Source organism: Talpa occidentalis, unplaced genomic scaffold (genome assembly GCF_014898055.3).
Source record: "Talpa occidentalis isolate TD23 unplaced genomic scaffold, MPIMG_talOcc4v2.1 talOcc4.7, whole genome shotgun sequence".
NCBI lineage: Eukaryota > Metazoa > Chordata > Mammalia > Eulipotyphla > Talpidae > Talpa > Talpa occidentalis.
In genome coordinates this window covers 88,275,605-88,289,232 of record NW_023605083.1, presented here as the reverse complement: position 1 = coordinate 88,289,232, position 13,628 = coordinate 88,275,605, and the positions used below count along the sequence as shown (strand labels likewise).

General features: G+C 40.5%; 1 protein-coding gene across 4 annotated transcripts in view; it reads left to right on the top strand.

The window, feature by feature from the left end:
• ZZEF1 (zinc finger ZZ-type and EF-hand domain containing 1) overlaps positions 1 to 13,628 on the top strand; it is a 111,270-nt gene that overhangs the window by 15,488 nt on the left and 82,154 nt on the right. For 3 of the 4 annotated variants that reach the window (XM_037494384.2, XM_037494386.2, XM_037494385.2), the window contains exons 2-6: positions 1,169 to 1,313; positions 5,276 to 5,470; positions 7,665 to 7,836; positions 9,342 to 9,541; positions 12,080 to 12,290. In XM_037494384.2, coding sequence (XP_037350281.1) covers positions 1,169 to 1,313; positions 5,276 to 5,470; positions 7,665 to 7,836; positions 9,342 to 9,541; positions 12,080 to 12,290 — 923 coding nt within the window. Of the gene's footprint in view, positions 1 to 1,168; positions 1,314 to 5,275; positions 5,471 to 7,664; positions 7,837 to 8,051; positions 8,169 to 9,341; positions 9,542 to 12,079; positions 12,291 to 13,628 lie in introns of those variants that run through there. The other variant, XM_054689048.1, reaches the window with a different exon arrangement.

Below are 13,628 nucleotides of genomic sequence, written 5' to 3'. Positions count from 1 at the left end.
TTGGCTTTTGACTTCTAGGTTAGAGTCTCCCCGTAATGTGGAAGGCACTGTTCCACTTGCCTTATGGTTTCCATTGTAGCTGCTGAATCAGTCCTATTCTGATTCTTGAACTTTCATGTGGAAACTATCTTCTCTGTGGAAGTTGAAAATTATTATTCCTCTTAGTATTATGAAATTTCATGGTGATATGCTTTTATCCTTGTGTAGGGAGGGTATACAGCCTCTTCAATTTCAAAATTCATGCCTTTCAGTTTTGGGACATTAACTGGAGTCATATTGATGGTGATTTCCTAGCCCTTGGGTATCCTTAATTTTACCCACATATTTCTAAGGTTTGTTATTGGCTTGATTTTGACTACCCTTTCTTTTGTTTCTCTGTATTTCACATATAGGTGAAATCATGTGATATTTGTCTTTCTCCTTCTGACTTATTTCACTTAGCACTATCCCCTGCAGTTCCATCCTTGTTTTTGGAATGGGAAGATTTAATCTTTTTTTAATCTTTTGTTAGCATTCCATTGTGTATGTATACCACATGTTAATCCCTCATCTTCCTTGTGCATTTAGGTAGTTTCCTTAACTTGGCTATTGTAAAGTAGTGCTGCAGTGAACATGGGAGTGCTTATATCCCTCTGAATTGGTGTTTTCGTATTCTTCTGGTGGATACCTAGGAGTGGAATTGCTACATCTTTTGTGTCTTTGTAGAAGAACTTGGGTGTAGGCCAGAGGTGCAGGGGAGGGGGTGAAAGGATTCACCAGAGACAGAGTGGGGAGCAGAACAGGCAGATTTACTGACATACATTGCTAAGAGGAGCAGCAGGCAAGACAGGAGAGGGCATTATGTTCTTGAAAGAGATAATAAAATTGTGTATACATGTAGTAATTCTTGTATACATACATTCTGAAGAGCACAGTGAGTTACTGTCCTGAATTTATTTCTTCTTTGAAATATATATATATAAATTGTATATATATATATATATATATATATACACACACACACACACACACATATATATATAAACTTTTCCCAGAGCAACAACAAATTGCTCTCTTGAGAATTGTAAGAATATGTATTTTTCAATATTGAAATATATACATTTTCTGTCTATCTAATATTTTCAAGATTTGGAATAGATCTGATGTTCTTGCATCTATTATCTTATAGGCCTTTGCCCAATTTGATGCTGAGGGAGATGGTACAGTTGATGCTGAGAACATGTTGGAAGCCCTCAAGAATTCCAGTGGAGCTAATCTCCAGGGGGAGCTGAGCTACATCATGAGACAGCTGCAGGCTTGTTCGCTTGTTCCAGGTAAGGCTGTCACCTGAATGCTGAGTGTTAAGAGTGCTCTTAGAGCCAAAATAAGCTTTGCTGTTCCACAGGTTGTAATTAGGCAAGCTGATGGGCACCTTGAAATTAATGGCCTTCTCCAACAGTCTTCATTAGGCACATGATCTGAATTTAGTGTTCAGTGTAATCATTTTTTTTTGTTTTCCAATACAGTGATGGTTGAAAAGGTTCACCATTTTTGTGAACCTTAGTCATGAGATTACTTTCCCTAGTGACTGTCTTTTTTTTTTTTTTTAATTTTTTTTTTTAATAGAGGCATTTTTTTTAATTTATTTATTTGTTTGTTTGTTTTGTTTATACATACACTGGGTACAGTCAGAAGCGTGGGAGGGTGAGAGAATTCACCAGAGCGGGGAGCAGAGCAGGCAGAAGGACCGAAGTACACTGCTGAGGGGAGCAGCGGGCTGCAGGAGAGGTCTGCTCACCATGTGGGACCCTCCTCCGGTGGCCGGGGAGCAGCAGGGGATCGAACCGGCGCTGCATAGGCCGCCGGCAGCTTCGCAACCCAGCGCTCAGAGGCCCCCCTAGTGACTGTCTTTATTTCACTCTCTCAAGAAGCCTTCCCAAGCCCCTATTGGATGTTTCTTATCATGTTGCATTTCTTTTTTAAAGTGTTATAATGGTAATTAGGTGTTTATTTAAATGTTTGTTAAATGTCTATTCTTATACTGTCAGCTCCATGAGGCCAGGGACCTTTTATTTCTTCTCTGTCCTCATAATAGCACATTTTTTGATGCATGCAAGTCAGTGTATTTTTGGGTTTTTTGGAAAGCTCTCAGTCTGAAATTTAAGTAAAAGTAAAATAGCTTGTATTTACGAAACAGTTCTTTAATATTGTGGAAAAACTTTGGTGATGTTTTTGTATGGTCTCTTTTGGGGACACAGAAGACAGAATCATAATGAAATTACCCTTTATTTTCCTGCAAGAAAAAAACCGAGTTTGAAAAGGAAAAAAATGCTTTCAGGGCCCTACCTTTCCTGTCTCACCCACTGTACCTCTCAGCAGCGTATTTCAGTCAGTCTGCCTGTGGCTGCTCCCCACTCTGTCTTTGGTGACTCCTCTCAAACCGCCCCACCCCCCGGCCTACACCCCAGCTCTTGTATACATAAATAAATAAAATAAATCTTAAAAAAATTCTTTCAATCTTATTTTATTTTTCTTAAGAACTTTTGCTGCTGTGCACTTGGTGTCTAAATACTTAATATAGTGCCTCACTAGGGCAGCAATGGAGGCAAAATGCATTTGATAGATAGATAAATATAAATCTGATTACCTTTGACCTCTGGCTTATTACTGAGAATGTACTGAGCTAGGGAAGAATGGTTTCTGTATCTGAATCAAGAACATACAGTTAATTCTACTCTTTCTCAAATTGTCTTTAATTGTGTGACTTTAGTAGAACAATATAGCTTGTACATATTAACTTTTTCCAACTCTCACGGTAGTTAAAATGATGCTTTGAGTCTTTTTTTTTTTAAGATTTATTTATTTATGCATACAAGAGCTGGGGTGCAGACCAGAGATGTAGGGCGGGGTAGGGGTAAGAGGATTTAGCAGAGAGAGTGGGGAGCAAAACAGGCAGATCTACTGAAATACTCTGGGGAGCAGCAGGCAGGACAGGAGAGGTCTGCTGCGCCATGTGGGTCACCTCCCAGGCTGGGGATCGAACTCATGCTGCAGTGGCTTTGGATAGTTTCATAGTGCTGCGTCTTAACCACTTGCACCTCCAGGGAGGCCCCTGAATTTTTAATTTATGTCTGGACATTTACTTATTATTCTCACTTTTGCATTACCAGCATGTGGATGGTTACAGAAGTCTCTTTTTGGACACGTCAAAGAGACTTTTTGGTCGGAGGGCAAAGGTATAAAGACCAGGGATTCCACCAACAGATGCAGAGAGAGTGGGAGATGAGGTTTAGAAACCTCAGGCTTCAGATTCCAAGAAGCTTACATGGCAGGGTTATGATCTAGGCCTTTCTACTCAAAATTTTCTATCAACATCAAACTTGAAAGAATGGTTTTTGTCATAGTCTTATGATAAACATGAAATGAGACTGCCTCTGTGGTGGGATTTCACAGTTTCCTAGACCTTCTTTCTAACCCAGTCTGAAACTTGTTCCTTTTGGTGTTTAGTGTTTAAAAGAGAGACAACAACGCCTTTACTGAAATAGAATTTGTTGCTTGTTTCAACATATGAAAAAAAAATTCCTTTATAGGAATCAGTCTTTTCTCACATGGGTTCTGAGTAAATCAGTGTGGCATTAGCAGTGTCAAAATGCAAGGTTTGGGTATTACTGTGGGAGTCTGCTATAGGGAAAAAAAACTGTTAAAAGAGGGCAAAGGGTGATAGACTTTTGTGTCTTTGGAAATCATACCTGTGTCTCCAGGTTTGTGTTGTGGTATAGTCAAAATAACTTGCTTCACGTACAAAATTTCTCCTCAGCTTCATGGTTTATCTTAAAAATTAATGCAGAGTTTCATTCTGTTCTAATTAGTCTGTTTGGATTACACTTAACAACAGTTTCCCTTGGGACATCTGGAGTCTTCCTCTAGGTGCTGCTTACATGGTTGTATTCAGTTTGTGAAAGTTCATCAAGTGGTACAGTTGTAGTATGTGTATACTTTTGTTCTATATTTTATGATTCATTAGAAAGGAAAAAAAATCCCATCAAACCTACAAATGTATCTGCACTCCAGGAATGACTCATGTATATCTTCTCTTCACTGGACCCCACATGCCTCTAAGTTGTGGACACCTACTAGTTTAGGAGGAACCATGAAGGAGTTTTAAATGGGGGTAGACAGTGGTCTGTTTTGTGTTTTTGTAAGATTCTCAGGTTAATGGCAGACCACAGGCCTCCAAGGGACCATTTAATCTAAATAGGTAATGAGTGGGAGATGTTGAAGCCAGAGCCTGAACAGTGGCCAGAGGGCTGGACAGACAGGGGAGTCATGCTAGAGAGAGAGAACTGGAGTGGTGGAAGGAGAGGGTTCCCAGCCCCCCATTTTTGTTGTCTTGGTTTATTAAACCTCATTTTCCTTAGTTGGAAAAAGGGGTAGATACAAGTACCTTTGGTGCCTACCTGGTCTCCACCCTAACCCCCTTTATTGTGAGGACCGAATGAGAATGATAATTGGAAGTGCCTTATAAACTATAAAATGTCATTGTATCATTGGAAATTGTGGTAAGGGTAGTGATCATATTAGCATCATTGTTTTGTAGCTTAGTGTAAAAGCAGTTATGCTCTACTCTCTAATGCAATAAATTTTATTCCCTGTCCATATTCTATATGTAAGACTTCTTTTAAAACTTCTAGTTAATATTTTAGTGCTTTCACATTTTTTAAAGATTGGATTGAAAAAAGGTAATCATTATCCTAAGTCTTCTAAAATTTTATTACTCTAAAATAAAACTAGATATTAAATTGAGCTTACCAGTGATTTGTTTCCTCTAATATTTTGTTTAGATTTTTAAATGATTAAAGCTGGAACTATCAAGGAAGATTTTTTTGTGTGTGTGTGATTTTTTTTTTTTTATAAAGATTTATTGATTCATGCATACAAGAACCCGGGTACAGGCCAGATGCGCGGGAAGGTTAGAGGATTCACCAGAGACAGAGCGGGGAACAGAATAGGCAGACTGACTGAAACACACTGCTGAGGGGACCAGCGGGCGAGAAAGGAGAGGTCTGCCGCGTCATGTGGGATTCTTGCCGGCAGGCGGGGATCCAACCAGTGCTGCAGAGGCTGTGGACAGTTTCACAGCGCTGCGTTCAACTGCCTGTGCCACCAAGGAAGGCCCTCAAGGAAGATTTTTAATGGTTGCTTTTAATTCAGCCATTCAGATAGAACACCAGGCAGGGGATATGGAAACTATTGTGGTGGGTTCCTCAACTACTAAAATGGGTATTTGTCTGCTTAGGTTTCATAGACATATTTGCAGAGTCAAAGGAAGGCCTGGATGTGCACTCGTCAGGGATTCTACGCTTCTTGCACCGCAATCGGGCCTCTGGACTGGCCATCCCCTACCCCATGTTGGACCACTGCAGTACCATGAGCACTATGAGGGCTTCAGTGCTAAAGGAATCTCTGGATCAACTGGTACAAAAAGAAAAAGGTATGTATATTTGTGGTGGGTAAGGAAGGTGGTTCCTGAAAATATCATTTTCCCTAAACATAGTAATTACACTATGAGTCAACCCTTCTTTTTGCCTTTATTTCTGAAAATATGATAGTGACCAACTTGTAGCATAAGAATGGGATCTATCCCTCCTTCTGTCCCTCCCTACCTGAAGATGACATTTCATGGAGGCCTTTCTTCAATACTCCCTGTTGAATTAATGCTCTAACCTCTACCCTTCCCCACCTTCTGGTCACTATCACTTTTGCATGCTTAATGATCCAAACAGCGCTTAACATTATCTGAAGTTAGTAGTATTATCACTTACTTGCATTTTGTCTGTCTTGTTTGCTTCCTTATCATTAGCACCTGCAACTGGGCCTGTCACATAGTACATATACTATGAGTATTTGTTGAATAAATAAAGGAAACCACTTGTTTAGTGATGGCAACAAACAGGATAATGTGAATAGACAAGTGCCTTGAACATAACAGACCCAAGTACATGTGGGAATGTAGTACCAGATAAAGTCAACATTACAAATCAGGATGGAAACGTGAATTAGCCAACAAGTGGTTAGTCATTTGGAGAAAAAAGTAAAATGACCCATTAACCCTTTCCATTCATTAAAATAAATTTCAGCTGGATCAAAAAGTTCAAATAAAAAGAGGATTGTTAAAAAGAAGAGTGCAAGAAGAAAATAGTTCTGCTTTATAAAAATCCAGACATGGAAAAGAAAACCCAGAAACTATCATAAATTAGACTTTACAAGACAATTATAAATCAGAGACATCCTGCAGGGGAGGAGGAGGGAGAGGTATCAGAGGGAGGAAGGGAGGAGCACAGGGGACTGTGATGATGGTACACGGGTACCTTGGGGAAGGAAATTCTATGGGGACTCAATCTGAGGGGGTGGGGGGAAGCAAATATTGTTTAAAAATAAAAAAAATTAAAAAAATAAATTAGACTGTATGAAAATTTAAAGCTCTGTACAGTAAAAGATACAAACGGAATCAAAAGACATGACAGTATAGGGAACAAAAAGACAGTTGACTCTTGAACAACATGGGTTTGAACTTTGAGGGTTAGCTTACATGTGGATCTTTTCCTCTCTGCCCATTGTGTGTTCAGGGATTCAACCATATGTGGCTGTGGGTTGGTTGAATCCACAGATGCCGGAGCATTTATTCAGGAGGGGTGATTAGAGGGACTTGAACATTCGAGGACTTTGGTGTCTGCGGTGGTCCTGAAACTAGCCCTCTGAGGATATCAAGGATTGACTAGTCGGGTTTTAGGGGAGTCAAAGTTATATCTGGATTTTCAACTGGGAGGAGGCATTGGAGCCCCTAACCCTCATGTTGTTCAGGGGTCAACTGTAATTATGACTCCCTGAGCTTTTTTGCTATCTCTGATTCTATCTTAAATCTTGATGCCTTGGTTTCCTCATCTCTTAATGAGTTAATACATAGAAAGGATATAGAGAAGTGCCTGATTCACAGTAAGCCATCAGTAAATATTACCTTTTATATGTCTGTACATATACATTATATAGTGCATATAAGGTATACAAATTAATAAAACTAGTGACCCAGTAGGAAATGGATGAGGGTAGAACCAAGTCATACTCAAAAGCACAAGTGACTTACAAATAGCTTAGAAAATCTCACTCATAATTAAAGAAATGTAAATTCAAACTATAAGACATCATTTTCTTCTCTCAGTATAGTTGTAAATATATCAGTGATTTAAGTATTGCACTGTAATGAACTAATAAAGCAATTCTTGGCCAATATCTGCTTTATTTGGAGCCTATAAAAAGAGATTTTAAAGACCTTCAGTAAAGATTTTTAAAAGATTTTATTTATTTATGCACACAAGAACTGGGGTGTAGGCCAGAGGTACAGGGGGTGAGAGGATTCACCAGAGACAGAGTGGGGAGCAGAACAGGTGGATCCACTGAAATACACTGCTGAGGGGAGCAGTGGGTGAGATGAGAGGTCTGCTGTGCCATGTGGGTTAGTTCCTTGGTTTAGGATGAAACTCATGTCGCATTAGCTGGCGATAGCTTGATAGTACTGAGACTTTAATGCCTCTGCCAGCAGGGAGGCCCCTTCTCTTAGATATTTTAAATGATTTTTTTTTTCCTTTGTGAAAGAGATGTCATATAATAAAATCTGTTTTTCTCTGCAGAAGGCCCTGGGGATCTAACTAGAAGCCCAGAGATGGATAAACTCAAGTCAGTAGCAAAGTGCTATGCTTATATAGAAACCTCTTCCAATCCTGCGGACATTGATAAGATGACAAATGGAGAAACATCATCTTACTGGCAGTCAGATGGCAATGCCCGCTCACACTGGATCCGGTGGGTGGTATAATATCAATTTTTGAGTGAAAATCTAAGAAAATTACCTGTTTTCCTTCTCTTATCCCATTTAATTTTGGAATATTTTCTGCTGAACTTAGTTTTTTTTCTTGTAAATGACTACTTGTGAAGGTGCTTTTAGTAGAAGAAATCATATAAAATCATGGGTTCATATGATCATAGACTTGGAAAACTTTTTTTTTTAATTTTAAACTTCTTTTTTATTTTTTTAAAGATTTATTTATACAAGCACTGGGTACAGTCAGAAGTGCGAGAGGGTGAGAGAATTCACCAGAGCCAGAGTGGGGAACAGAACAGGCAGAAGGACCGAGGTACACTGCTGAGGGGAGCAGCGGGTTCGGCAGGAGAGGTCTGCGCGCCATGTGGGACCCTCGCCGGTGGCCAGGGATGGAACCGGCACTGCAGAGGCTGCGGGCAGCTTTGCAGCCCAGCGCTCAACTGCTGTGCCACCAGGGGAGGCCCGGAAAACTTCTTTATTTGTTATTTTAAGGAGAAGATAAGCATTTGACTAATAGTATGATATAGATTTCAGATCTTTTTCATTGTTTTCTTTCTTTTTTTTTTTTTTTTTTTTTTTAGGAAAATTAGTATTGCAAGGGGCAACCAGTTGTGATTTTACTTTTTAAGGTCTCCTCTGCATTAAAAAAAATCTGTACACAATTGAGTAGGTGAGTTTAGATGAAGGAATGGAATGGTCAGGATTCTTGGAGGGAAATTGATAGAGTGTACAAGTATTTCCAGATATTCTGAAGTGGCTATCTTAGTTTTCTCCCATCCCTTCAGAGAATGGACTAACTTCAGTTGATAAAAACAGAAATGATTGTCTTGATTTCTCATAGAGGATATTCATAAACTTTAGCCATCTGATTTATAGATGAGAGAATATACTTAATTCTTTGAGTGTAGTTTAGAATTTGCTTTTTGCAAGTTAAAGGACACTTGTTAGAATGTTCATTTTATACTTCCTGCCTGTCGGACTAATAGCTAATAGCTCATAAGGAAAGAAGAAAAAAAGTTTTTTTTTAAGATTTATTTATTTATTTATACGAGCAGTGGGTACAGTCAGAAGCACGGGAGGGTGAGAGAATTCACCAGAGCCAGAGCAGGGAGTAGAACAGGCAGAAGGACCGAGGGGAGCAGCGGGCTCGGCAGGAGAGGTCTGCACGCCATGTGGGACCCTCGCCGGTGGCTGGGGATGGAACCGGAGCTGCAGAGACTGCAGGCAGCTTCGCAGCCCAGCGCTCAACCCCTGCGCCACTGGGGAGGCTCAAGAAGAAAAATATTAAACTGAAAAATTTTCTTTGAGACTTGGAAAGGCCATAAGACTTTGAAATTTTATAGCCAGCATTTCAAGTGAGCTGCCAGTAGGAAAATCAGTCTTTGAGTATATCAAATATAAGATCATAGGGATGGGACTTTTGCATCTTGCCAGTTCTCATCCTATATAAACATTTGTAGTTTCTGTTCTCTGTGTCTTTTTCCAGTTTAAAAATGAAGCCAGATGTTGTGCTTAGGCACCTATCCATTGCAGTGGATTCCACTGACCAGAGCTACATGCCACAGCAGGTGACAGTAGCTGTGGGCAGAAGAGCTGGCGATCTTCAGGAAGTCCGGGATGTGCACATTCCCAGTAACGTTACCGGCTACGTGACCCTGCTGGAAAATGCCAACATCAGTCAGCTCTGTGAGTAACCAAGATACATCTTGCCCCTCCAAATAAGGGGATAATCAGGGGAGGAAGGAAGTAAAATTTTTTAGCAGGAACACTTCTGCAGTGGAAAAGCTGTTAGCTTTTCTTTTGAGATTTAATTTGCTTCTTATGATATGTGTGAAAGTGGTTATTATTTCATTTAAAAATTATAGAAAGGCAGTGAAACTCATTTTTATTTATTTTTTAAAATAGACATTTTTATATATTTATTTTTAAAGATTTATTATTTATACAATAGCTGGGGTACAGGCCAGTGGCACGGGAGGGTGAGAGGATTCACCAGAGACAGCAGAACAGGGAGACAGACTGAAAGCACTGCTGAAGAGGGAACAGCAAGCATGACAGGAGAGGTCTGCCGTGCCATGTGGGCATCTCCCTGGCCAGCCAGGAATCGAATCCACACTGCAGAGGCTGCGGACAGCTTCACAGCACTGTGCTCAACCTGCTGCACCACCGGGGAGGCCCAAAACTCATTTTTTATAAAAAATATTTATTCTTTCTTATTTTAAAACTAGAAAAATGTAGGTAAACAAAAATTACTCAAAAGCCCACTTTCCAGAGATTGTAACTGTGAATAACTTGGTGTGATTTCTACCAGACCAGTTCTTATGTTTATGTATTTGTGTGTATCACATCTACACATACACGCACACTCTTTTTGTCCTTTTTATAAAAATTACGATATTTTGAAATTTTTTTTTAAAAAAAGATTTATTTATTTATTTATACAAGCACTGGGTAGAGTCAGAAGCACGGGGCGGGGGGGGGGGGTGGTCAGAGAATCCACCAGAGCCAGAGCGGGGAACAGAACAGGCAGACAGATTAAATACACTGCTGAGGGGAGCAGCGGGCATGGCAGGAGAGGACTGTTGTGCCATGTGGGACCCTCGCTGGTGGCAGGAATTGAACCAGCACTGCAGAGGCAGCGGGCAGCTTCGCAGCCCAGCGCTCAACTGCTGCGCCACCAGGGGAGGCCCTATTTTGAAATTTTTAACATGTTGTCATATCATATATTCATACACACTTTTATTTGGTGTTACAAGAATGTGCCTTAATTTTTACCAGACCTTTATTCTTGGACAGTTAGCATGTTTCCTTTTTTATGCTGTTATAGCCTTGCTTTCACATGTAGCATTTTGGAAATAATCACAATTCTGTGATTTCTTTCCAGGCTTATTTCATCAGGGAGCTTCATGTTTGGTCTGATTTCTGCTAATGCTTTCCAAAAGAAGTGTTCTTACTTTGCTCAAAGGAAATGAGGCCTATGGGGTAGTCTGGATAGTCTTTGTGTCTCACCCCTAGGCAAAGAAGTAGTTAAGCTTTTGGAGTAGACCCTTGCTGTCTCACAGTTTGGTGGCTTTTTCTCTAAAATGTGTCCTTTTTAACTTCTTACCTCCTCCTCTCTAATCCAGATAAGAATTTTTGACTTTTCTTAAAAGTGAGTCATGCCTATGTCATCTTTTTATTTTTTTTTTTATTTTTTATTTTTTATTTTTTTTTTTTTATAGAGGCATGCTTTATTTATTTGTTTGCTGGTTTCTTTGTTTGTTTTGTTTATACATGCACTGGGTATAGTCAGAAGCGCGGGAGGGCGAGAGAATTCACCAGAGCCAGAGCGGGGAGCAGAGCAGGCAGAAGGACCGAAGTACACTGCTGAGGGGAGCAGCGGGCGGCAGGAGAGGTCTGCGCGCCATGTGGGACCCTCCTCTGGTGGCCGGGGAGCAGCCGGGGATCGAACCGGCGCCGCAGAGGCCGCGCGCAGCTTCGCAACCCAGCGCTCAACCGCTGCGCCACCGGGGAGGCCCTATGTCATCTTTTTAAACTTGATTATTAAAATGAAATTCTCACAACTGCTATTAGTCAACTACTGTTTTATAACTCAATCAAAATTTCAGAACTCTAGGAAAAATTCTACACGTTTCTTTTACCATGTATTTAAACAGGTTTAGAAAATGCTTTGTGTTTATTTATTTATTTTTAAAGATTTATTTATTTATTTATACAAGCATTGGGTACAGTCAGAAGTGCGGGAGGGTGAGAGAATTCACCAAAGCTAGAGCAGGGAACAGAACAGGCAGACTGAAGAAATACACTGCTGAGGGGAGCAGCGGGCGCGGCAGGACCCTTGCTGGCAGCCGGGGATTGAACCGGCGCTGCAGAGGCTGCGGGCAGCTTTGCAGCCCAGCGCTCAACCGCTGCGCCACCAGGGGAGGCCCATGTGTTTATTTTCAAGACTCATAAATTCCTAAGAAAATTTGTGATGTAAAGATATAATCTTCTCTTAATTTTATACATTATTATTACGATTTCTTAGATTGGTCAATGCTTTTCTGACATGTTTTTTATGTACTAGCTCCATTGCACCCCATTATTTACTTTTGTCATCAAAGTATATCTTCAGAATTTTATTTTTGAGATGTGAATCGTTATTTTGCTTTTAGTTTTGGGAGCCTAACATTTGCTGAACTGAAAAATCAATCTAATACTGAATTTGTTGTTCGCACTTGACAGATGTCCAGATTAACATAAAGCGTTGTCTTAGCGATGGATGTGACACTAGAATTCATGGCTTGAGAGCTGTTGGCTTTCAGAGAGTTAAAAAGATTGGGGTCTCAGTCTCAGATGCTTCTGCAATATGGTATTGGTCTCTGCTGACATCTCTGGTGACGGCATCCATGGAGACAAATTCCGCCTTTGTCCAGACAGTGCTGCACAACACTCAGTAAGTATTTCTTTTTGCTTTCCAGTCCTGGCAAAGTGCACTCACTCTAACGCTTTTGTGTGTGTTTCTGAGCAATCTTTGATCATTGGTTGTAGAGACTGGACAACAGCTTATTCATAGGTGCCCTTGTGTTTCCTATTTATGTCGTCAGCCTCAAGCTGCTTCTTTCTTTCAGTGATGTTTTGACTCCATAGGTTTTAAAGAAATGCCTCTTGGGCCTCCCCAGTGGCGCAGCGGTTGAGCGCTGGGTTGTGAAGCTGCCAGCAGCCTCTGCAGCGCTGGTTCAATCCCCGGCTGCTCCCCGGCCACTGGAGGAGGGTTTCACATGGCGCGCAGACCTCTCCTGCCGCCCGCTGCTTCCCTCAGCAGTGTGTTTCGTCAGTCTGCCTGTTCTGCTCCCCGCTCTGGCTCTGGTGAATTCTCTCACCCTCCCGTGCTTCTGACTGTACCCAGTGCTTGTATAAATAAATAAAAAAATAAATCTTTAAAAAAGAAAGGCCTCTTCCATCTCCCTGCTCCTCCTCACATAGTTCTTTCAGTAGCCCCCTTCTTCACCTACTTACTATGTGCACTAGTCTTATGAGGAGGTCCACATGCTCTTCCTGCTCCCTGTCTATCTATTGGGGAACATTTATACAGCACTTTATAGCAGATAAAGCACTTTCAGATGCTACATGTTATTTACTTATGTGGTGGACTCTATGTGTATAAAGTCCCCATTTTATAGACAAGAATATTATGACCTTCCCTGAGATGATACTTAACCAGGCTGTGAGGGAGCAGTTTGAATGTAGGTGTTTGAACTCAAGGTTGAGGGTTCTTTTCACTCATGAGCAAAATCTTTTCAGAGGTATTAAACTATTTCAATGTAGAGCACCCTTGAAAACCTCCTGAAAAGACCCATTAGTAACATAAAGGCAAACAGAACTAACTTCACTAGTTATTCAGTGTTAGTATTTTATGTAAGTATAGTAATTATTAGTGTAAGCTATCAAAATATCAGATAAGAAGAGATGACTAGTGTTTTGTCCTCTAGATGTCTTTCAGGATTTGTTATTGCTATCAAATAAAACTTTTCAGCAAATAACATTGCTGGGAGTGCTGGATCAGAAAGGTAATATTTTGCCATACCCCTTTCTTCCCTCCTGTTTAAAAAATTTTTTCAAACCATTTCAAACTTAGAGAAACATTGCTAGAAAATACAAAGACCTTTGGTTTCTTCCTTAGTCATTTGAGAGTAATTTGCCCACCTAATACCCCATCATCCCTGAATACCTGAGTATATTTCCTCTGAACATGTACATGCTGCTACAACCATCAAAAATCAGTAAATTAACA